General features: G+C 40.9%; 2 protein-coding genes across 6 annotated transcripts in view; both read left to right on the top strand.

The window, feature by feature from the left end:
- DSE (dermatan sulfate epimerase) overlaps positions 1–8,484 on the top strand; it is a 34,440-nt gene extending 25,956 nt beyond the window's left edge. For 4 of the 5 annotated variants that reach the window (XM_059842233.1, XM_059842234.1, XM_059842235.1 and 1 more), the window contains 3 exons: positions 2,461–2,700; positions 3,691–3,898; positions 5,459–8,484. In XM_059842233.1, coding sequence (XP_059698216.1) covers positions 2,461–2,700; positions 3,691–3,898; positions 5,459–7,220 — 2,210 coding nt within the window. In that variant the 3' untranslated portion in view covers positions 7,221–8,484. The remainder of the gene's footprint in view (positions 1–2,460; positions 2,701–3,690; positions 3,899–5,458) is intronic. The other variant, XM_059842237.1, reaches the window with a different exon arrangement.
- Positions 8,485–17,839: 9,355 nt separating this feature from the next.
- LOC132325717 (calcium homeostasis modulator protein 6-like) lies at positions 17,840–20,618 on the top strand. Its single transcript, XM_059843300.1, is given in 3 exon segments — positions 17,840–18,373; positions 20,203–20,383; positions 20,386–20,618. Coding segments are annotated over 3 exon segments (948 nt in total).
- The last annotated feature ends 2,845 nt before the right edge of the window (positions 20,619–23,463 follow it).

The following is a 23,463-nucleotide window of genomic DNA, read 5'->3' as shown; positions in this document are numbered from 1 at the left end:
TGCTAAGTGCCTGTCAAAACAAACACACTGACTGATGTGTATATGTTGAAAAGCATCAAGAGCATGTGTGGAAGTTATTCCCTATCCTCCTGGCTTGCCTTCCACAAATTGAAGACTCAAGTCATGTTTATTCAGTGGGTTTGCTAAATTTCACATAATTCCATCCTTCCCTAAGCCTTTGTTGGTGCAGAAAGCTGGCATTTTGCAAGATGGTTCTGCTTTTCATTAAGGTATAGACCATAAGTATGCCTTGTGAAAAACAATGAAAACATCACAAAGCTGGGCAATATTTTTTTCACCAAGTGACGGTGTTTGGGGGGAGGAGGAAGGGAAAAAGCAGGAAACTAATGAATTCTTGAGCAATTTGAAAATAGTAATATTTCAAATGAAAATAGGTCAAAACAGATTGTATATTTCTACATTAAAATGCTGTCATTTTGATATAGAGAAACTTTATTTTTTCCAAATAAATAGCAACTTATATGAGGTTTTTCTGTTAGTCTAAAATGAAAAAAAGAATCCTAATATGAAAGAAAATAATCTGAAGGAAAAAAAAAAAGGAGGGAGAAAAGGAATGAACATATTATGCTTCTGTATCAGATATATAGCAATTGCAAATATTGTATCCCAATGTAGACCTTTCTCACAGAAGGTTTAAATTCCAACAAGTAAGTTTAAACACAATTCAGCTATTGAAGCTTGTAGAGACTAAACAACCCATTTAAAAGAATGTAAATGTTACCAAAGGAATGAAAAATGAAACTAATTGAAGTTAATTCTAGGCACATGCATATGGCGAAGTCTTTGCACTTAGACACTCTGATGTTCAAAATAGGAACTTGAGTAAGGCCTTGATAGATATAGATAGCTGGCTTATACACTGCTGAATTTAGGTGAGATTTTTTTTTCTGGTTTGTCATGTAGCCTGACAGGGTGTTGGGTCTTTTAATTTTTTCATTTCAATGTATTACTGTTCTTTTAGTGTACTACAAGTGTATTGTTATAGCATAGATATACCTGAAGTAAACAGAGCATTAATGCATTACAGTGGTAAAGGCACTGTGCTGAACCATAGCAAATCACATTCTTGCAGCAGTCAAAAATTAGCTTCCCTTTTATGTCACAAGGGAAAACAGGAGTGGAAACATTCAGGATTTTATTCTGACAGACCACTGTGCTGCCAACTCCATTAAGAGTAATGAAAGAGTGTCTTAATAGCTGGGAGTGAAGTGGAAGTAAGTAGTACCACTGCAACTGTTGCTCAGGCCTTCCCCATCACAGCTTTCTCTTCAGTCTCTGTTAACTGAGCAGGATTTGGCAGCCTTGACTGGTAGGATGCCTGAATTACTCATCACTCTGCTGAGCATAAAAACAGTGTTGTTGGCAATGGGATGAAACACTCTGACTAACAGGACTGCATGTAGCTCCTAGTCCCTTAGCCTTGCATGTGCTTCATTCAGCAGGCACTGCTTCACCATGTAGTGAGGTGTAACATGTGCCAGCTGGGCTTTGCTATAGGATGGAATTAAGTCTGGTTCAATCTGTGTCCAGACACTTTGAACTGGGAGAGAACACTAAGCTGCCATGCAGAAGCACAAGGCAGTTGACGTTTGTTTAGTCCTACATCTCTTGCTACTCAATCCAAAAAGCCTTTCCTCTGCTGGGTTCCATGTGCTGACTTCTGCTGGAGGCCCTCCTGCTTGTACTTACTGAAAGCAGACTGGCACTGAGAAGGTTTCTTGTGACCTCTTCCCAGGTCTTGATTTGTGTAGAGCAGACCAAAACAGTAAAATCTCTAGGCTCAGAATTTATCTGCTTGAAAGATTAATTTTATTCTGGAATTGAGGAATCTACTTTTGCAATTACCCGTGCAAAGCTCTTCCAAAATAGCTTTTATTTGGATAACCCTTTAGGTTGTACAACAAACTGAAAATATAAGTAGAACAGAGCAGGTCTTAAAATAGAGCATGAGTTAGCTCATCGTCATATCAGTTAACTGCAGCTCAAATGTGAACTTTTTTACCATGCTGGTGATACTGCCAGTGAAAAATGACTGATCAGAATTGTTGCATTATTGGAGCCCTCTAGTGGGGCCATTGGTTTGTTTTCATACAGCTTTAATTTGAAATGCAATAAATAGTCTTGGTTTGGCTCTTCCCTTTTTTGCATGTCCTGAATGTGTTCAGGAAATTTTCTTTTTAAGTTGTAAAGCACAGCCCCATATTATTAGCAAAAAGGGTTTGTTAGATTTTCCCATGCTCATGTGACCTTGCTTTGCTGTATTTAAATACAGAATTTTATTTTTCACCCTAGTACAGGAATGCTGCAGCAGTAGGTTGTATTACTGACCCCTTTGACTGCAGATTCCTTGCTGGGAAGGACCCCACAGTAGGAATACAGACAACACCATCTGTGAACTGTTGTGCTGAAATTAGTTTTGCCACTGTCATTTTCTTTCAGGCTACCTTCAGGAAGCTTACTTATGGACCAAGCAAGTGTTGGCAATCATGGAGAAGTCAGTAGTCCTGCTGCAGGAGGTCACAGATGGCTCCCTCTATGAAGGGGTGGCTTATGGCAGCTACACAACCAGATCACTGTTTCAGTACATGTTTCTTGTCCAAAGGCATTTTGACATCAATCACTTCAGCCACCCGTGGCTCAAGCAGCACTTTGCATTTATGTACAGGACTGTCCTACCAGGTAGGTCCTTTGGGTGAATGAAGATGAATCTCTTTATTTTTGAAGCAGCAATAAATTTCATACTTTAAATAGGCCATTTTAAAATAGCACTCTACTTGGATATTTTTCAAAATAACCACTTCCTTGGATTTTACCTTCAACAGTTTCCAAAACAGTAACATCCTTGTTTATCACTGCTTCTAAATGAGTGACACTTTCCACTAGCACAGGTTGCTTAAAGACCCATCCAACCTAGCCTTGGACACTGCCAGGAGTGGAGCATCCACAGCTTCCCAACCTGCTCACGTGCCTCACTATTCCCACAGGAAAGAACCTCTTCCTCATATCTAAACTAGGTCTACCCTCTTTCAGTTTAAAGCTGTTACCCCTTGTGTTGCTTATTTGCAGGACACTTCATTAGGAACTTACATTGCTCAAATTCCAGGTTAAAAAAACTTAGATAACTCTCTTGGATCCCCAGATCTACCCATGTATGTGAGGGGAGATGAATGCAGCTTTGGTATGCCAGCACAGGCACATAAGGAATTGTGCTGACTCCATGTGAGATATCAGGCATCCTTTGGGAAGAGGTTCCTAAGAGCAAAATGAACTCACACTGTTGGTTTCAGGGTGAAGCTGATTATCTTGTTCTTTGGGGGCACCTCTGGTTTATTCCTTTGCAGAGTATAGATTCACATAAAAACATGAAAGCTGTAAAGGGAAAGTTACTTTTGCCAGACTTGAGTGAGGAGAGGAAGTGGATTGCATCTTACATTTTGTGTAGTACTTTGGTTGTCTGTAGCCCAAAGCCAAAGAAGAAAGGTGAATATTCAAGCTGGCTGCAGCAGAAGGAAACCACTCCTGTGTAACCTATTTACGGCTCATTTACAAGCAGGTCTATAAACTTCTGAGAAGGCTGCCTCTGTTTGCACCGCTTGGCTTCACTGGCATGCTCTTCAAAAGCATCTTTGTGTGCTTATTTGTTCTTTCTCCTTCTCACTTTTCCCCAAGGGTTCCAGAGAACTGTGGCCATTGCAGATTCCAACTATAACTGGTTCTACGGGCCGGAGAGCCAGCTGGTGTTTCTTGACAAGTTTGTCATGCGCAACGGCAGTGGGAACTGGCTGGCAGAGCAGATCAGAAGGAACCGAGTGGTGGAGGGCCCAGGCACACCATCCAAAGGGCAGAGGTGGTGCACTCTCCACACTGAATTTCTCTGGTATGAAAGGGAATGAGTGGGCTCAAAAGGAACCTGGCAGCTGTTTGCTGTTAGTGATAATTCATTATCTGTAGATTTGCTCCATAGAGGCCAGGCTCAGGCTGTCCGTGTGCCACCCAGGGTCATGAGGCACAGAAGGACTTCTTCATTTAGCCCAGGTTGCCACAGGGAACACCCTGGTCTTGTCCTCCATCTGTTTTTATGGTTTCTTTCCACTGTCTATTGCTTTCATAGAATACAGGCCATTCTGAAGGAACTGAAAATTTACCTGTATGTAGTCTTTGTTTAATTTGGTCTATTCTAATGGGGTTTAATCCTGTTGTGTTCTTTTATGATGAATTAGGTGAATATTTAAAGCATAGTTTTCATTCAAAAGTGCTGTAAAACAGTATAAACTTTCTTTTAAAAGCTAAATAATCCAAGCAGCAAGGCTACTGTTAACAGGATTTGCACACTAATTAGCAAGTTATGCTTTGAAAAAATGCCATGCTAGATGGATATTTTCCCATGTAATTTACAGTTATGCTAACTTCTATGTCAATCTTCTTAAAGTAAGAAATTAAAAGGCTCAAGAAGCTTTAGATCCACATATGAATTCCCTTCATTTGTTGAGGTAACAAGTATATTTTCGAGGTAGAGCTCTCTCTCTTGCAAGAAAAATCTTATTGAGTATCTGTTGGTTTGCACTTATGATGTGCACATTAGAGTGCATCTTTGTTAGGCTCCAAGCAGCCTTCATCTTGTTACTTGCAAAATGCCGAATCTCTCCTCTACAACCTCATCCCATCACTGTTTTCTCCTGTGTCTCCATGGAAATTCTGGGACTGTCTAGGGCCTGACAGAAACCCCTGGTTAATTGTAAGAATAAATCTGATTCTGGAACTGTCTAACAGAAATGTTAGTGGGCTTAATATGGTTTTGTTTATTTTAGTTGCCTAAAAACAATGCCAAAAGGTTACGTTTTGTTTTGGATTTTTGTTGTTATAACTCCCATAACAGATAAAATTGTAATAATTTTAACCTTTTCTGGAATTAAGGCTTCTTTTTAAACAAAATGTCTTACATCTTACAATTCATACAAGAAATACCAAGAAAATTTTTCTTCAGCCTAGTTTGGAGAAAGAAATTAACATACATTAACTGATACAAATAATAAATATTCATCCTTTAGAATGCCTTTTCATTAATTTTCAATGTATTGCCTGTTCTGTTTGAAGACTACAGACTTCTGTAATCATCATTTTGGGGAAACAGACAAAACATGGCTAGCTTGAAATTAGTGGTACTCTTATTTTTTGACTGCAGAATGACTGCTTGCTTTAAATGCAGAGCAGATGCTTTCAGCTATCGTTCTGTAAAAGGCACACAGCAAATTTGTATAGGGATTAGTATGATGAATAATAATTACAGCTATATGATTAGGAAGCATAACTGTGGGCTTTATATTGTTGGCTTGCTCTGTGGTGTAAATAGGGAATGGTTTTTTGAGTTTTTTACAAGTACTGATAGTGGAATCAGTCAAGGGATTTTAAACCCCATTTTTCTCATCTTTTTTTGCAGGTATGATGCAAGTTTGCGCTCGGTACCTCCACCAGACTATGGGGTTCCTAAGCTGCATTATTTTGAGGACTGGGGAGTGGTGACTTATGGAAGTGCTTTGCCAGCTGAAATCAACAGGCCTTTCCTTTCCTTCAAGTCAGGAAAGCTGGGAGGACGTGCAATATATGATATTGTTCATAAGAACAAGTACAAAGAGTGGATCAAGGGGTGGAGGAACTTTAACGCTGGCCACGAACACCCAGACCAGAACTCCTTCACTTTCGCTCCCAATGGCGTACCTTTCATAACAGAAGCTCTGTACGGGCCAAAATATACTTTTTTTAATAATGTGTTGATGTTTTCCCCTGCTGTGTCTAAGAGCTGCTTCTCCCCATGGGAAGGGCAGATTACAGAAGACTGTTCCTCAAAGTGGCTTAAATATAAACATGACTTGGCTGGCGACTGTCAGGGACGAGTGGTTGCCGCCACGGAGAGAAGCGGGGTGGTTTTTATCAGGGGAGAAGGAGTGGGTGCATACAATCCTAAACTGAAGCTGAGAAGATTGCAACGAAACCTTATACTTCTCCACCCCCAGCTTCTCTTGCTAGTGGACCAAATCCACCTAGAAGATGACAGCCCTCTGGAGGCAGCGACCAGTTTCTTCCACAATGTGGATGTACCTTTTGAAGAAACAGTTGTCGATGATGTCCATGGGGCCTTTATTAGGCACCGTGATGGGATATATAAGATGTACTGGATGGATGACACCGGCCGCAGTGAGAAGGCCACCATTGCCTCGAGGATGTATCCCCGGGGCTACCCCTACAATGGAACAAACTATGTGAATGTAACGACCCTGCTGCGGCACCCCGTCACGAGGGCCATCTACCTTTTCATTGGGCCCTCTGTGGACGTGCAGAGCTTCACCGTGCGTGGAGATTCCCCGCAGCTGGATGTTTTTGTGACCACTGGTGAGCACGCCTATGCCGTGTACCTGTGGCCCGTCGAGGATGGCTCCCGCTCTGCCTTTGCACAGGTTATTGCAGACCGCCAGAAAATTGTCTTTGACCGAGCCTCTGCCATCAGGAGCTCCACAGTGCCAGAAGTGAAGGACTACGTAGGCATCGTGGAGAGGAACCTGCAGCATTTTAAGCCCGTCTTTCAGCAGCTTGAGAAGCAGATCCTGTCTCGTGTACGCAACACGGCCAGCTTTAGGAAGACTGCTGAGCGGCTGCTGAGGTTTTCAGATAAGAGACAGACAGAGGAGGCCATTGACAGGATATTTGCAATCTCACAGAGGCAGCAGCAGCAGCAGCGTGGCAGAGCAAAGAAAAACAGAAAGGTAGCCAAAGGCTACAAATTTGTTGATGCCGTTCCTGACATTTTTGCACAGATTGAGGTAAATGAAAGAAAAGTGCGACAAAAGGCACAGACTCAAGCACAAAAAGAGTTGCCTGTAGATGAAGACGAGGAAATGAAAGATCTTCTGGACTTTGCAGATATCACTTATGTGAAGCACAAAACTGGGGTGTCTGTCAAAGGCCGATCAGGGCTGGCACAGATGGTGGCGACTGCTGGAAGTGCCCCATCAATATCAGCTTCTTATACTCGCCTCTTTCTAATTCTCAACATTGCTATTTTTTTTGTCATGCTAGCAATGCAGCTCACATATTTCCAGAAGGCCAAGAGACTGCATGGCCAAAGATGTCTGTATGCAATACTTTTAGTAGACAGCTGTATATTATTGTGGCTGTATTCTTCCTGTTCTCAGTCACAATGTTAGCAAAAGACCTCTACTAGTTGACCAGTTTATGGTCATATACGTCTATGCAAAAACATTAACCCTAATAGGGCCAAAGTTTATATATTCTCTTTTTTTTTTCTGAAACATTCCAAAAACATCTGGGGAAAGATCATTTTCAGACCAGAAGGGATTAAAGAATAGGGCAAGCAATAAATATCTCAGAAAAATCAGTACTTAATAAGTACTCCTCCTTTGTGTTATGAGCTGCGCCTCATGTCTGAGGGAATGTTATGCTTTGTTCATCAGAGTTCAGTAATGTAAAGCTGTAATTAATTTTTTGGTGAGAAGAGCCCTCTTGATAAGTTTGTTTCTAAGGTCCTTTTTTATACAGAATTTGATTTGCATGTAGTGAGTTTTCATTTCAGGCTGCTAGGGATGTCTCTGGACATTCTCCTAAGACGAGGACATTCAAACATACATATACAAGGCAGATCTTAGCAGCAGATTTCATTTATGTCTGCAAAACCAAAGAATGGCTTAATATGGGACACCCCTCTATCATTATTGCAGACCCTTATATTGTCCCATCTCTTTCATGCTTTACAGTCTGGCACAGTGGGGAAATGACAGTCATGTCAGTGCTTGCCAAGTGAGGGGCACATCACTAGTAGGTAGTAGTAGAAGGCAAATATGGGTTTAACTCAAAGTAGAACAGAATGCAATTCTCAGGAAAATAAAGCCATTTATATTTTAGGCAAGTATAGGCTGTAGAATGCTGAATTCTGTAGGGTCTGTTCTCCATTTTACAAGGCAGGGTTTCAAGAAAGTTTTCTATAGTTTGAAGCACATCTTAGCAGGGAAATATTGTCCTAGATCACTGCCCTACCATATGTAATTTTAAAGATACAAAGAACCAAAGCAATCCTGTGGTAACCTCAGCAACTGCCAGTATGGAAAAGTATGTGTTAAGGAAGTATTTAATGTATTTTTTCTTTCAAATGGCTAGAAAGAGGACAGGTAAAATTTTGTGAACAGCCTGTTCTCTATAAAGCACCAGCAAGGGTTCTGCAAGCTCTTGATGGCCCCAGGTCAATTATTTGGGGATTAGTGGTAAATGGAATCATGTGGTTTATGACAAAAATAAATTTGACATCTCCACATATATTCCCCTCTGTTCATTAAACTAATTTCAAAAACTCATAGCTATTTGAGAGAATTAAAACTGTGGAATTGGGACATACCTGTATGTCTTTACAGAAAAACAATTCTTCAGTACATTTGCTAAATAAAAGCATTATAATTATCTCTATGGAAAAGTTGTTTTTCTTTTATTTAAATATTTTTCCTGATAATTACAGAAGTCATGTTCATCAGCTCTTGGTTCAAGCCATGAACCCTTACTTCCTCTTCTTTATACCATTTAGATGTATATTATCTACATTACTCCTGTTAAGCCTTCTGCAAGTCTGTGTTTGGAAACATGATGAGCTTTCCTTGTCTAGACATCTTCAGTGAATAGGTCAGAATATTTTCACTAGGTTCCAGCTCCTGAGTCAGTTCAGAGCACTGTATTCACATAAATAAACCCTACTGCAGTCTCCAATGCCTGGATTTATTCAATGAAATTTGCTACATTTTATGTGAGCAAAGATTTAGGTACCCAGGTAATGTCTGATCCATGCATAGTCCTCTGGATTATGAGAGCCTTCAGACAGTAACTCAGCTCACCAAAGACCTTGGAACACCTTCAAGATATACTTTCCCCTATTCCCTGATTGCAAAGGACCTATGAGGTGGATAATTGTCTATTTCAACTCACTCACTTTTTCTTAAGGCAAAGGCAGCTGGGCCTGGGGACTGTCACCCGTACAGCTCCAGTTCAGCCTGCTGAAAGCAACTAAACTGTGACAGGCTGTGGGTAACTGGAAATCTCTTTATTTCTGCCTTTGCACTGTGATGACATAAACACATGCAAAAATAGTTGTCGTCTTACGTTCAATTTTAAAGGCACTGTTAGTTTTTCAATATTAGGTGACTGGACTATTATTTGTCATGAAACACCAAAAAATCAAGAGTTTATTTAACGTCTATGCACATTTTCCCTGTGTCAATTTGCTATTACTTTGAACAACAAGAAAACCACCCTGTGGTCTAGAAGACTAAGAAGTGCCTGCAATTCTTTGTCTGCTGTGTAGTGTGGCTCTAAGTTCTAGCATGGGATTTGTGTAGCTGTCAAATGCAACTGCAGAGATTAGCAATTAGGGTATGGTTTTGCACGTTAGTTCTCATTTACACTACACTTCTCACTTTTCCAGCAGTGCCAAGGGAAAGAGGTGGCTGCAAGAGCTGCCCATGCTCACAGCCAGGTCTTAAAGCAGCTTTTGAAGCAGACAAGCATTCAAATGAACAGTGTTTGTACAATGATACTGTAAAGGGAAATGAAATGTAGCAGCCTAACCCTCCTCAGTGAGAGTCCAGACCCATTTCAGCATACAGCGTGCATCCAGGAGTTTTGCAGCCTGTGCTTGGTTTGCATCTGTTAAAGATTTATGTGTACACGACTGTCATTACTTGCTGCTCTGAACTCCACTTGCACAGATGTGACTCTGATGCAGATTGGGCAACTAAAGAAGCAAATTAAGCCTTAATTGTGTTGACTGTCTTTTAGATACGAAAAGAATCCTTAGTTATTCTTTTCCAGGCCAGAGCCTTTAAAAAGGCCCTCTCCAGTGGTTCTGTTTCCACTCTTTTTTTCCATTCTTGTCTCACTCATTCCTTGCCAAGGACTGTAATTTTTTTTTATTTTGATTTGAAACAAATGGAAGAACAGATTGTTCTATGCCATCAATAATGTGGCATGGGCAATTGGGTGTTGGCTAGAAGTGTCTGTGTCACAGAGAAGAAACAGTTTGAGGCCTCAGGTAGCAGGACCCTGAAAAATGCAAGCTGCCCTTGCTTCACTGGGAAGTACAGTGAGGAGGAACAGGTAAATGGGATCAGCCCGACAGCCCTACTGGCTTGTGGGAGGGCTGGAGAAAGATGGTATTCCTCCACACTTGGTTATGCAGGACAGAATGTTCTCCTCACCTTTGCATCCTTTGCCTGAGCTGCAGAAGAGAAGCAGCCTCAGTGGGCTCTGTGTCCATGGTAGAAGCATTTAGCACTGTGTTCATTTAGTCTGGGTATACTGAACAACTTCTGAAATGCCACTGTATGGCACCCAACAGCAAAGTTATTTTTCAGTCCTTCTTTTTAGTGGAGTAGAAAAACTGAGGTGTTCCTGGCACATGCCTCTGCTCCCATTCTTATTCTGCTTCCTTTTCATTTCTGAAAATGTTCATTTTCTGCATCTCTGCCCACATGAAAAAGTGGCTATCCAAGAACTTTATTTATGTGGATGGGTTCCTGTGTTCATCTGAGACCCTGCTGACTTCACTCAATTTCTCTTCAATAGCTGTTCTTCAATCATGCGTGCTTCATTTCAGGACTGCAGTCTAATTTAGTCTAAAGTTAATTCACTGTATTCTGAACAAAGTGAATGGCAATTCAGCCCGCAGGTAGTGGTATATATGTTTGAGGGTGGAAGTGAAATCTGGTTCTTAGATTCTTTCAATTATTTTTTTGAGTCCAGCCAAAAAATGTCTATCTATGTTACATACATCATTGTGACTCAAGGAAGCTAAGGGAAAGGAGCACGTTACTTAATTTCTTAAAACTTGTAAGATGAAAGCTTATTCTGAAGAATTATGTGTCTGAAATTCAGTTGGTCTATGTATTTTCCACTGATGAAAAGCATTTTCTTGGTGTTTGAAACCATATAGAATTTGGAAAATAGCTGTATTTCTGCACCGGGACATTACATTCACATTTACTTGGTCTGGTTGGGATCATAAATACTTTTGTCTAACTTCAATCCCTTTGCTCTGGCTAGTCTGTTAAAATCAGTAGGGTAACTTAGGCTGGGACGTCAGACTGAGCTAATGAAGCCAAGATGTCACTTTCTGTCCTTTCTTGGCAGCTGACTCCAGGAGCTCTCTGCAGCAGAAGGCCCATGCAATCTAGTGCTGAGTATGTCTGTACTGTCATTAGAATAGAGACTGTTTTCCAAATGAGTTCAACCTTGAAACCATATCAAAACACTTCGAATAAAAGCCCCGGACCCTCTCAAGTAAGGAACAAAACTATTCCATGCTTCAGACAGGCAGGAAACTGGACCCAGCTACACAATATATGAGTGCATTCCTTCAGCGAAATGCATGCGTAGCATTTTCTCCAGATGCTACCTTTCCTGCAAGGTTCTTCAGGCTGATAAAGCACTCATAACATTTATGATGATTTTCCAGAAATTTAGAACGCAGAGAAAAATTGCTAGCTGAAATGAATTATTGTACAAGACATTTGTGACTTTTTTCCCCTTTGACTTGTGTCCAAAACCATCAATGATTTTACTGGTTTCCTAACTGACCCTGGGACAATCAAGAGGAAAACTGTCCCACTCCAACCCCCAGGGCTCTGTTACTGTTACAATAATCCATAACAAGTTTATATAAGTTTATGACTGTCCCCAAAATATTGACTTACATTTTTTCCCTAAACATTCCATACTCAGTCTAGCTACATACCTTCCTCCATTTGGAAGGCATTCTTCAGGGAGGTGGAACACTTCTAAAATCACAAGTATAAAACCCCTGGTTTCCCACTTTGTCTTCGTTAATGTAACATAGGAAGTGAGGAATGCCAGGAAAGCTGGGCACAGGAAATGCTAGTGAAGAGAACTTGAGGAGGACTGGGACATGGAACTTTCACTACACTGCTACACTGCTGTGAGAGTAAGCTAGAAGAATTTGCCCTGTGGCAAGAGGGAATAGATGATCAGCATATGCATTTCTTTCTATCCCTAAAAAAATAGGACTATCCTTGGGAGGAGAAGCTGAACTCTTTGGGACATGCTAAGGAAGGCCAAGTTTCCCTGTGATCTAGTAAAGATGCTACAACATTTATAGTTGACCTTTACTATTAATTGTAGTCTAGAACTGTATTCACTCCTCTCATGCTTTTATATGGCATAAACCTTATTTTGATCAAGTAAAGTAATTGTATCTGTTCACTTACTAAGTTTGTCATGGAGTTTCCTCTGGTGGACCCAACTGCAGGTTGGTAGCAATGGGGAAATGGCCACAGGACCAGAGTCCCTGGAAGGGCAATTGAAGAACTCGGCCTTTATGGAAGCTAGAGGAATAGAAGATGATCAATAATGCTATGAAATATAGCTGCAAATGCCAGGCAAATAAAATGACAATGATGATGGAGTATTTGAACATTGCAGAATAAATGAGGGCAGACCAAGGGACTTGGAAAGTTACTGCTAACATAAAATATAGGCAACTGGGAATATTTTCTCCTTATGTCCCATATATCATTCTTTCCTTTTGAATCATATCTTCCCATTAAAAAAAATGGAAAGTGCACACACAAGGGCTGCTGAGTGTAATAGGGTTCAGCCTTTAATACAAGCCAGACATGGTTACCAGAGAGCCTGACACAGCTTGTACAGTAGTGGTGAGCTGAAACAGCTTGGGTATTCTGTAGCTAAGGATTAGATTGATTAGAAAAAATATATGAGCAAGGGAGGTTGAGGATCAGAAGCCAGAAACTTTTCATTTCTTTGACACCTTTGAAAAGGATAGGGTCTCAATTCTTGGGCTGCATTACTGTTAGAAAAGATTCTATGAGAAACAAAATTTTAGCAGCAAAGGAACCTGAAATGGGAAACTGGAGACAGTAGTGTACTACCACGAACTAAAGAACTAGTTAATTTGTTCAAGTTTAAAAAGAGAAAGAAGGGTTAATTGTATGGAAAAGTACAGAGCTTGTTTTGTAGCAGATGGTTAGCCACCATTAGGACACACATACGCCCACACAGAGTGGAACAGATCAAATCTTAGGACAAGGGGGAATGACCTCAAGGTGAAAGAAGGCAGATTTAGATTAAATATCAGGAAGAAATTCTTTACTGTGGGGGTGCCGAGGCTCTGGGACAGGTCATCCAGAGAGGTTCTGCCCCATCTCTGGAAGTGTTCAAGACCAGACTGGATGGGCCCCTGAGTGCCCTGGTCTAGTGGAAGGTTCCCAGCACATGGCAGGAGAGCTGGAACCAGGTGATCTTTCAAGGCTCTTCCAGCTGAGACCATTCTATGATTCTGTGACTCTGTGAACTCTCAGCTACGCAGCAATTCCAAGGCAGCAAGGTGTGATGGTATAACCTGAAGAAAGCAAGGACACATGGAATATAAAACATCTATAATAAGAGCATAGAAATATTTTGGGTTCAATGCGTTTAAATTTGCAAAGTAATTTTATGGTGTGTCATTTTCCATAGTAAATGAAAAAGACTGAACTTTTATTTCTTAGAACTGACTGGTTAACCACCCAGGGTGATTTGCCTGATTAGTCTTAGATAATCTGCCTCACCAAGGCTACTTAATTTCATCATAAAACATGATAACTTCTACCTTTCTAATCCTATGCTTCTATCATATATTTTCATATAAGTTCAGCAAATATTTGTCACTTAATCTGCAGACAGCATTAAAGAATCATACAGATTTGTTCAAGGCTAACACAGACTGCAGATGGAACAGTAAAACCCCCATGAAGCTGGCTGCTGTGGGACATTTGGACTGGGTGACAGGACCTTCCCCATAAAGAAATGAGACATGTAGTGGACCCACAATGTTAAAAGAGCAGCAGTAAATAATGGCCGGGGACAATTAGTGCCATGGCTGATGTGCCTCTCTACCAGAGCTCACCCATCAGAGCCTCCTTCGGAGCCATGCTTGGTTTTCCAGACCTGTTCCCTTCCTGTCTGCTAAAATCCATTTTCAGCCAAAAATTGCTAATAAATGTAATGCCTTAAAATAGCAGTATAAAGTACACAAATGCTTGTAAGCTGTGCAGGCCCAGGCACAGTGCTACTTCTCAGGCTGCTGTTCTACTAAGTGTTAGTACTATTAATGATTTATGTGGTGCCACTGAGCTGTGTGACACTTCCTAAACTTGTAAGAAGGCTGGTTTAACCATAAAGTCAGAATAACTTCCTCAGTTTCACAAAGTGAGTCAATGGACCTCTGGGGGAGGTCAGTCCACCTGGAGGGTAGGTGCAGAGCTGCTTGTGGACAGGACCTCCAACATTTTAAGCATTAATTTCACCTGGAATGAGACAAAAGGCATTACAAGAATTTTCCTCGAATAAAAAGGCTTATTATCCCTGTGTCTTTCTGAACTGGAGAAATGCAGCTTACATTTCTTTCAGTTGAAGAAGCAAGGGCAGATTTTATGAACAGAAAACCAGTGCAGAGGCGCTCTTTTCCATTGCAACCATGAATGTACAAGATACTACAGCATTAACATGAAGAGGGAATTGAGCTTTTTAAGACTAATGGAAGGAACTTAAGACAGGATGGGCCTTGGATGGAGCGTGGCTTGTAGGAAAACAAAACCAATCTTTGGCTATTCTGAACAAGTAGAAAAAGTTCCAGAAAAAAAAAATTATTAAGAAATAACCTACTGTAAGGATTTACTAACATAACTAAAACAAGACCTGCACAATATGTACTGGTAAAGCCTTTCAGTGTGCTTACACACACTTACACACTTTGCATTTATGGCCAGTATTATGCATTTTATTGAACCACAGAATTAGTTCAGACTACAGATTTTTCCACCTAGAAAAAGTTTGAGAATCATTCATCTGCAAATGAAAGTATTGAAGTTAAAATGTCAAGGAGAAAATAAAATATTAAACAAGTTCGCTTGTTTCCAGCTAACTTGTTCATTTTAATAAAAAATATTTCAAAGCAGAAAGATGTTTCAAGTAAAAAATAACCTTTTGTTCTAAAAAACTCCGTCTTTTCAATTCTTGCATTGCTCCATCCCCCCTTGGAAGACATGAAATTTAATGCAAATCAATGTAAAAACAACCATTAAATTGGAATTCTGGGTCCTTTAACAGAAAACTGTTTTTCTGAATACTTTCCATGTAATGCTTTGCAGCTGTTGTGGCCAGACAAGTGTTAATTTAGAGGGCAAGAATGAGCTGCCCTGGGAGAAAAGGGCTGTGAGTGAACAGGGGTTCTGTAACTCCTGGGCCCCACAGCTCCTCACACCCTTGGGCTGCTCCCCAGCTCCCAAAGCCACCACCAGCTGGGCTCACCCTGGCTACTCCTGCACCCCACCTGACTGCCGGCACAGCTGCTCCCCCACTTCCCAACTAGGGTGGTCTCTCTTCCCTTGCCCACCACTCTGTGAATATTTACTGAAAGCATGTTTTCTTGGAGGAGGGTTAATCCTTTTTCATGCAGAGCTCCCCTCCCTTTTCCCAAGAAGCTGGTTCCTGAAATAGTATTTTATTACAGATAAATAAAACACTGCTAAAATTAGGCTCAGAAAGAGAAGTAGCAGGGTTTCTTGGCTCTGTGTTTTCCCCTGTGTGGTCATAATCTGTTCCAGAGAGCTGCCTCTGGTCCTTTGCCTCTCTTGTTAAACCAGTTTGTTGTGGCTCTTGGAGGCAGCCTATGTCCCTGTCTTTGTCAGGATGTGTCCTTGCAGCAATTTCACATTGCATCTGTTTCTTCTGCTGTGCTGACAGAGAATCACAGAATCACCAAAAAAGATTGGGCTGGAAGGGTCCTTAAAGATCATCCAGTTCTCTAACCTTCCTGCCATGGGCAGGGACAATTTCCACAAGACAAGGCTGCTTAAAACTTCATCCAACCTGTCCTGGAACACTTCCATGGATGGGGTATCTGAATTCTAGTTTCACAGCTTTCTAACCTCTGTCTCTAACTTCCTCTAAGTAAAAATCAAGGTAACAATACCTGCCAATAATGCAAAGTTATCCTTGATACTTAAAAATAAATCACTGCTTTAAAGATCTGGTGAGATACTTTCTTAGGCAGCCTGACCAGGAAGCAAAATGATATGTCTAATTCAGTATAGAAGTAATGGTGCTCAAAGTGAAACCAAATCCTACCTTCACATATACAGTGATAGACTCTGAGCTTGCTGAGGTTATCTCTCAGGACTAAAGGGCTTTTTATTATAAGGCATATCTTGTTAAAATATCAATTCATGAATGATAAAAAATTTCTAGAAATGATTTCAAGGGAAGAGATGACAAATGTTAGTATTCCCTTGTAGCAAACTGTGATTCAGTTGCATCTTCAATGCACTGGAAATCTGGTATAGTTCCTATTTCCTCTCTTATGAAGAATTATACCTGAATCCTAGAGAACAGTTCAGGTGGCAACATGGATAAAGGAAGTATCCAAAGGGTTACATCAGATGAGGAATTACTATATTAGGGTTTCCTCAGCCTAGGAAAGAGAGGGCTATGGTGAAGGTGTACAAGACCATGAGTTGATGGAGATGCCTAGGATCCATTCTTTTTTCTCTTTCCTTTCCAGATCTTGGGGACATCAAATGTCATTCATTATAATGAAGGTTAAGCACACTTGCTGTACAATATTTTGGATGTCAGAAAGTCTGCATGGGTTAAAACAAAAGGCATTAGATACAAAGAAAATCCCTGAAATCACACAGGGTGTGAGGATATTGCCAAAATTCTTTTCCCTGTCTCTGTCCTCCCCCTCAGCTATTGGCTGTAGCTGAGATGTGGCCAGACAAACCTTCAGTTTGATTAATTCTTCCTGGTTTTACATCCTTTTTTGATTGCTATGTCATTGTATTACAAGGGCTCCTCCAGGCCAAGGCAAGCATTTCATTTAGCAGCACATTCTCCTCTCCAGCAGCAGCAGCTCAGCACTGAGCACAGCACATCTGCTCTGAGCCCAGCAGCCACCTGAACCAGTGCTGCCTGCTCTGGAGTCTCTGTGTCATCCTCTCAGATGACCAATGAGCTGAAATCGGAACTGTGAATTTTCAAATTCCTGATCTCCAAAACATCCTTTTTCTAAAATTGGAGGTTATCAGGCCTTGTCCAGCGAGACCCAAAGCCTCAGCAGTTTAAAGATTAAACAAACAACAACATCCAGCTGACCTTCCCCTTGGCAAAGACAAACAAATACATGATTTAATGCACCTTAAAGTAAAAAAAAAAAAAAAAAAAAAGTAAGAGTTATATAATTTACAACATTACTTAAAAAATATTGATAGATTGATTATCTTGAAAAATTGACATGATTACAGTTGAATTTTCTTCCATAAGAGAACAAGCCATATTGTATAGCTAAAAATAAGGCAGGATAAAAATCTGTATATGGTTCTGGGTGGTTTTTTTCACATTTTATTCACACTTTGAATCTGGTACCTCACTGACAAGATGATGAGGTTTAAGCCATTTCTAGTTACAATGCATGTGTGGATGAACACAAACTATTTTTATAGAAACAAATGTATAGAAAATTGTTTTGCTGTTGATAACTGGAGTGGCTTTCTGGTGTGGCCTGTGAACTGACTGTGAAGTGACTATTATTTCCTCTGTGAAGGGCTGCTTCTGTGCCTCACTTCACCACCACCACCAATAGAAACTGAGAGCTCTGTAAGCCTCTCTAGGCTGTGGGAGCTACAGGAGACTTGTCTCTCTATTTTCCTTTTCTGACAGAGATTTTGCTCTTCTCAAAGTAAGGAGAGGCAGAAAAATGGATAGGTTACAGAAGGCAGTGGATTTCTGCATCCACCACCAGACCACTGTGAGTTTCAGCATGATGTCCCTGCTGATGGCTACCAGCGAGCACATCTTCTCATCTGTGGTGTTCAAGTGTCCCTGCAACTCTGGGAACCTGGTGTATGGTTATTCCTTCCTCTTAGCACCTGCCTTCGTCCTCTGGCTGCTCAGCTACTTGATGAATACCAGGACATGGCACCTGTTTACAGGCATGTGCTCTCTGGAGAAGCATCCCCAGTGCTGTTCCTGGTGAACCTGTGCCCGCTTCTGCCAGCTGTTGGTGCCAATGACAGCCAAAGCCTCGGTGGCCCCGCTCACCTGGATAGCGGTGGCCCTGCTCGGAGCCAACTTCTACGAGTGTGTGGCCAGCGGGAGCAACATGTCAGCGCCCCTCTTCTGTAAAAATAATATAAATTACAACCAAGAGCAGCTGTACAAAATGCCCTGTGATAAGAACTTGTCAGCAGTGATGTCAAGTGCATGCCTCAGCTTTCATGCGCAGTCCCAGGTAAAGCCTTGCTGCTCTTCTCCTCACACTATGGGCTTCAACCCTGACTGCTCTATGCATGGAGGTGCCTGCTGGGGACTGTAAACAGTTCTTCTCCCTCATGTTATATAATATCAGGTACCAAAAGCACATGGCTAGCCAAAATTCATTGGCAAAAAAGCAGCAACAGAAAAGCAATAGGTATATTTTTACTATACTTTCTGGTTTTGCATGTTTGCATGGTAATGGTTTGGCACTGTCATTTACAAAACCTCATGGACAGGGAACCAGCCTAGAGAGCGGGACTTTGCACAGCAAGTTTTCTTCTCAGTTAACTTAGACGTGGTTTGGGTTCTTCTCCTTCTCCGCTTTTATGTCTCTGAATGCCTCAAACTTCCTCAGATAGGCATTAGTTGAGGGGAAGATGAGATCATTAACACAGAGGGGAAGATGATGTCCCCTTGCAACAGAGTGGTTACAAGGAGACATCTGGAAAGAGAAACAAATAAGAACATCTTGTTTGATTATAAATCTCAATGCTTGAACTTCTTAATAATTTCACACTAGTATTCTAGAAGAATAGTTAAAATACATATCTGTCTTGTTAAAGTCTCTTGTGCTGAAAGTAAATTGCTTGATCAAAACAGTAACACTTGTGGATTGTTTTTTGTTTTGTTCATTGGCAGCACTGCAGTTTTGTTTCCATTTGTGTGGATTTTGTCTTAACTCCATTAGGAAAATCACATTTTGCGACTTTTTCTCAGGAAAACATTAGGAATTGGTTAAGGGAGTTAAGTTTATAAGAGTTTATAATTCCTTGAATTTTTGAAAGTTCCTGTTTAGTACAAATGCCTAATTAAACAAAAATATGTTTTTATTTGTTAAATACTTAGCATGCTGTTTCTCCAAGAAAAAGGCTGGAAAGGGGCAAGCTCTATACCATTGATTTTAGATAGGGTAAGAAAGGAAAAACCAAGGAAACCTCACTGTTACTGACATTGCAGTGGAATCTAAAAGAAACATCCAGTCAAACAAAAATAGGAAAAGTGTGAGTGCATTTTTATTAGTGACCACTGTTTTTAATATCCAATCTATCTTCAACAAAATTAAGAACCAAAAAGAATACAAACTCATTTTTGTTTAGCACTCTATACTTTTTCATTTGAAGAAAAAAGTCATCCTGGGGTAAAAGAGCATGTTGCAGGATGTGTTCCTGGAGCTTCCAGCTAAGTACCCCTGAGTAGAGGAGACACCAGCAATTACTAAGACACTTGGTTTTGATGGGACCTCTGAGACTTGTCTAAGGGTGTTAAAATCAGGTATAAAACAAGTATGAATTCCCATATTCAACAGCCAAATCTGTGTCCTGCCTACAAGACATACAGGACACAACCTTTCCTCCGTGTTGTGCAAAAACTAGCTGTTTTTGCAGGCAGACATCAGAGAGTAACTACATTCCATGAGAACATAGCCAGCAGGAGATTTGTAGCACAAAGCACACAGAGAGATTCTGCACCCTCTGTACCATAAATGTCACCACAACTGCAGAAACTGATGGCCAGTTTCTTGCCTTAAACTTAAGAAAGCTGGATATAACTGAGTAAATAACTTCTGTCCCTCTTCTCTCTTTTCAGTACTCATCCTTAATCTGACAAGATCAGCTGAGGGGTGCAGAAGGTCTGTATGTCTGTCTGAATTGCATGTATGGGATCCCCTACTTTGACAGCAAGCAGTTACATGCACTCCAGGGTGTCTTTGCTCAAAGTTTTCTTATTTTTTCAGTGTTATGTTCTATACTCCCACATATGACCATGCAAAACAACCACTAACCTCTATATCCTTTTTTCAAGCTGATAGGATGGTTCCTGATGGCCAGCATCATGACTGTGGCACTGATTTCAAAATGTGTCACCCACTGCCGCTCCCCTGTCAGCTATCTTCAGCTCAAGTTCAGGAAAATTTACTCAAGAAAAGAACATGAACTCCTTAAGATCAAAGCCAAAGAGCACGCAACAGAGCTAGCAGAAGGAAATAAAATTGCTTTTTTGAAGCCACTGATCCAGCACCATTTCACACTCCAAGCAATGAAGACTGGCAGAAGATTTCAGTCTTGTATACCTTTAATTCACAAGAGCAGTATTACAGCGTGATACACAAGTATGTGAGCACCAGCAGAGGCAAGAGCACCAAATTCGAGGAAGAAGGTCAGCATCTCACTGTTTTACAATTTGTGGATGAAGACCAGGCAAGAGTTTCAGGGTTGTAATGAAATAAACCCTTTGCAGTGTTGGCAGTCTTTTAGCCCTACTGATATAAGAAGAGTCTTATTCTCTGCTCTCACTGAAATCTATGCAAGCTGAAAGTGAAAGCTGATAGTTGTAATCCTCAGTAGATTTGCTTTTAAGTGCATTTTAATCCTTTTGCTTAACTACATTTCAATGGGAGTTTTCCTATGTTGTTGTCCATTAAGCGTTGTATGTAAAATAATCAGCACCCACAAAGATGTCAGCACATATTATGTCAATTACCAATACCTTAAAAGCACTTGGCAGATGAAGTGACAACACCAAACTTTACCAAAGAGACAAAGACAGGAACGGAAGATTTGATCAGAAATTCAGCTTAGTTTATTAGCTCTCTCTTTAAAATGAAGCTTTCAGAGAAGCTTAGAGCAAGCTGTAGATTAAAAAATTTAGCTTGTCTTGAGGGGTTAGGCTCATGCATAACATGGTGGTGGAGGTGAAGCTTATATATTAACAAGTATTAAAAGCACATTCATACATTTAAGGACATTAAAAATCTGCAATCCATATTAGCAAGTAGTAGTATTCTTATCAAACAACATCTTATTGTAAGAAATAAAGGTACAAGTTTTGAGTGAAGAATAATAAAGTTCACCTTTCTCCTGAAAAGCTGTTGTTTAAGAGAGTGTTTTAAATGTGTAAGACAGATTGTTTGGTCCAGGCTGTCCATTTGCTTCTCCCAGAATTCTCTCTTTCTACACAATAAACTCAGAAATCATTCATACATACAGACAAGAATCCCAAGAAGTTATTTGTTACATTCATTTTGCAAAGAAGGAAGAAGGAGAGAGCCTATTTTAACTAGCTGAATATAATGAGTTTGAAGCTTCTTTCTCACTATAAACTAAAAATATAACACATGAAGGCAAAACCAGATTTAATTCTGCATGTAGAAAAGAATTTTTTTAACATATTCATCACAGTCACTTACTTGCTCAGTGTTCTTCTCCTTCTGAGAACCTGGATGATTATAGAGTAACAGTGCAGACTGGGGCAGACCTCTCAGAGGGCATCTCTGTAGAGAATGACCTGGGTGTCTGGGTGGATGACAAGCTGACTATGAGCCAGCAGTGCTCTGGTAGCCAGGAGGGCCACTGGTGTCCTGTGGTGTGTTGGGAAGAGCATGGCCAGGTCAAGGGAGGTGCTCCTCCTCCTCTACTCAGCCCTGGTGAGGTCACATCTGCAGTGCTGTGTCCAGCTCTGGGCTCCTCAGTACAAGAAAGACAAGGAGCTGCTGGAGAGTGCCCAGCAGAAGGGCCACAAAGATTTGGGTCTGGAGCATCTCACTTAGGAGGGGAGACTGCAGGAGCTGGGCCTGTTTAGTCCAGAGTAGAGAGGATTGAGGGAGGATCTCCTTAATACCTCTCAAAGGTGGGTGGCAAGAGGAGGGTGCCAGACTCTTTTCAGTGGTGCCCAGTGACAGGAGGAGGAGCAATGGCCACAATCTAAAGCACAAGAAGTTTCACCTCAACATGAGAAGAACTTTACACTGGGGGTGGCAGAGCACTGGCACAGGCTGCCCAGGGAGGTCGTGGAGTCTCCCTCTCTGGTGACAATCCAGACTACCTAGATATGCTCCTGTCAGGACCCAGGACATTCCTCTGGCTGACCTGGGTGATTCCAGACCCTAGCAAGAGGCTCAGAGACCTTGGCACAGAGTCAAAGACACCTGTGCCTTCGATTTTAGTTCATGGAAAAAATTACCAACTTTGTGTGAAGATTTGCAAGCCACAAGAGTTTGAGTAGAATGATAGTTAATTTGTCACAGGGTAAAAAAGTAGAATTTTGGGGTTTTAGAATGGGGTTCAAGAGGCAAGATGGAGGAATCTGGGCGTGTCCTGTCCTTCTCCTTCCTCTTGTCCTCCATCTTCTGCTGGGATGATGACACTTTTTGATTGGTTTAGAGTAGAGACAGACTGTCTAACATAGGTAATAGGTATTGGAAAATTATTGTAAATAAAGTACATATAGTTCATAGCATAAAAAGTTAACACCACCACAAGGACAGTCACTGTGCCACAACCCAACCTGCTGGACAGACCTCAGCAGATCAGAGAAAGAAGTGTAATAGATAAGAGAAAATAACCTTGAAAAGCAGAACTGACGAATCTCAGCTTCTTTGGTTGCAGGGCTGGGAAAAAAAAAAAAGACTTTCTAATACCTCAGGGGTCATCTCAACCACAGAAACCCAAGATGTTCCTCTGTTACCTGCTCTGGGTGACCCTGACTTGTCAGTAGGGTCGGACTGGATGACCCTCAGGGGGTCCCTTCCAAACCTAACAGTTCTGTAATTCTGTAAGAAGACAAGGACAGTATAGCTAATTCACTTTCAAGATAATTTTTAAAAAGAGAATATTTGGTTAGTGTTGCTGGAAAAAGTAAAAATGGCCATTGCCAATAAACAGCCTTTATTGTGGTTAACTACATGTACATCTCAAGCAACAAAAACCCCACTGAGGGCTCTTGTACAGGCAGTGAAAACAGACAAATTCCACAATACATTTCAGATCTAATTTAAAAAAGCAGTAATAATAATTAAAAAAAAAAGGCAGGGAAACTTGTTACTGGTTATAACATATTGTTACATATTCATGTTGCCGCTTCTTACTGGTAGCAGGTAACAGCAGTTGGGCTGAGACCAAGGCTGGGTAACAAATAATTTCATTTTTGTTCCCTACAAAACTGCTCACTTAAAGCTCCATTCTTCTATGCCACCACTGTACCACACCATTAAGACAAACAAAGGGAGAGAGATTATCATGAAGACTGTACAGGTCTGGTGAGAATGAACCCAAGGTAAGAGATGCC

Source organism: Haemorhous mexicanus, chromosome 3 (assembly GCF_027477595.1).
Source record: "Haemorhous mexicanus isolate bHaeMex1 chromosome 3, bHaeMex1.pri, whole genome shotgun sequence".
Taxonomy (NCBI): Eukaryota; Metazoa; Chordata; class Aves; order Passeriformes; family Fringillidae; genus Haemorhous; species Haemorhous mexicanus.
This window is presented reverse-complemented; position numbering and strand designations above follow the sequence as displayed.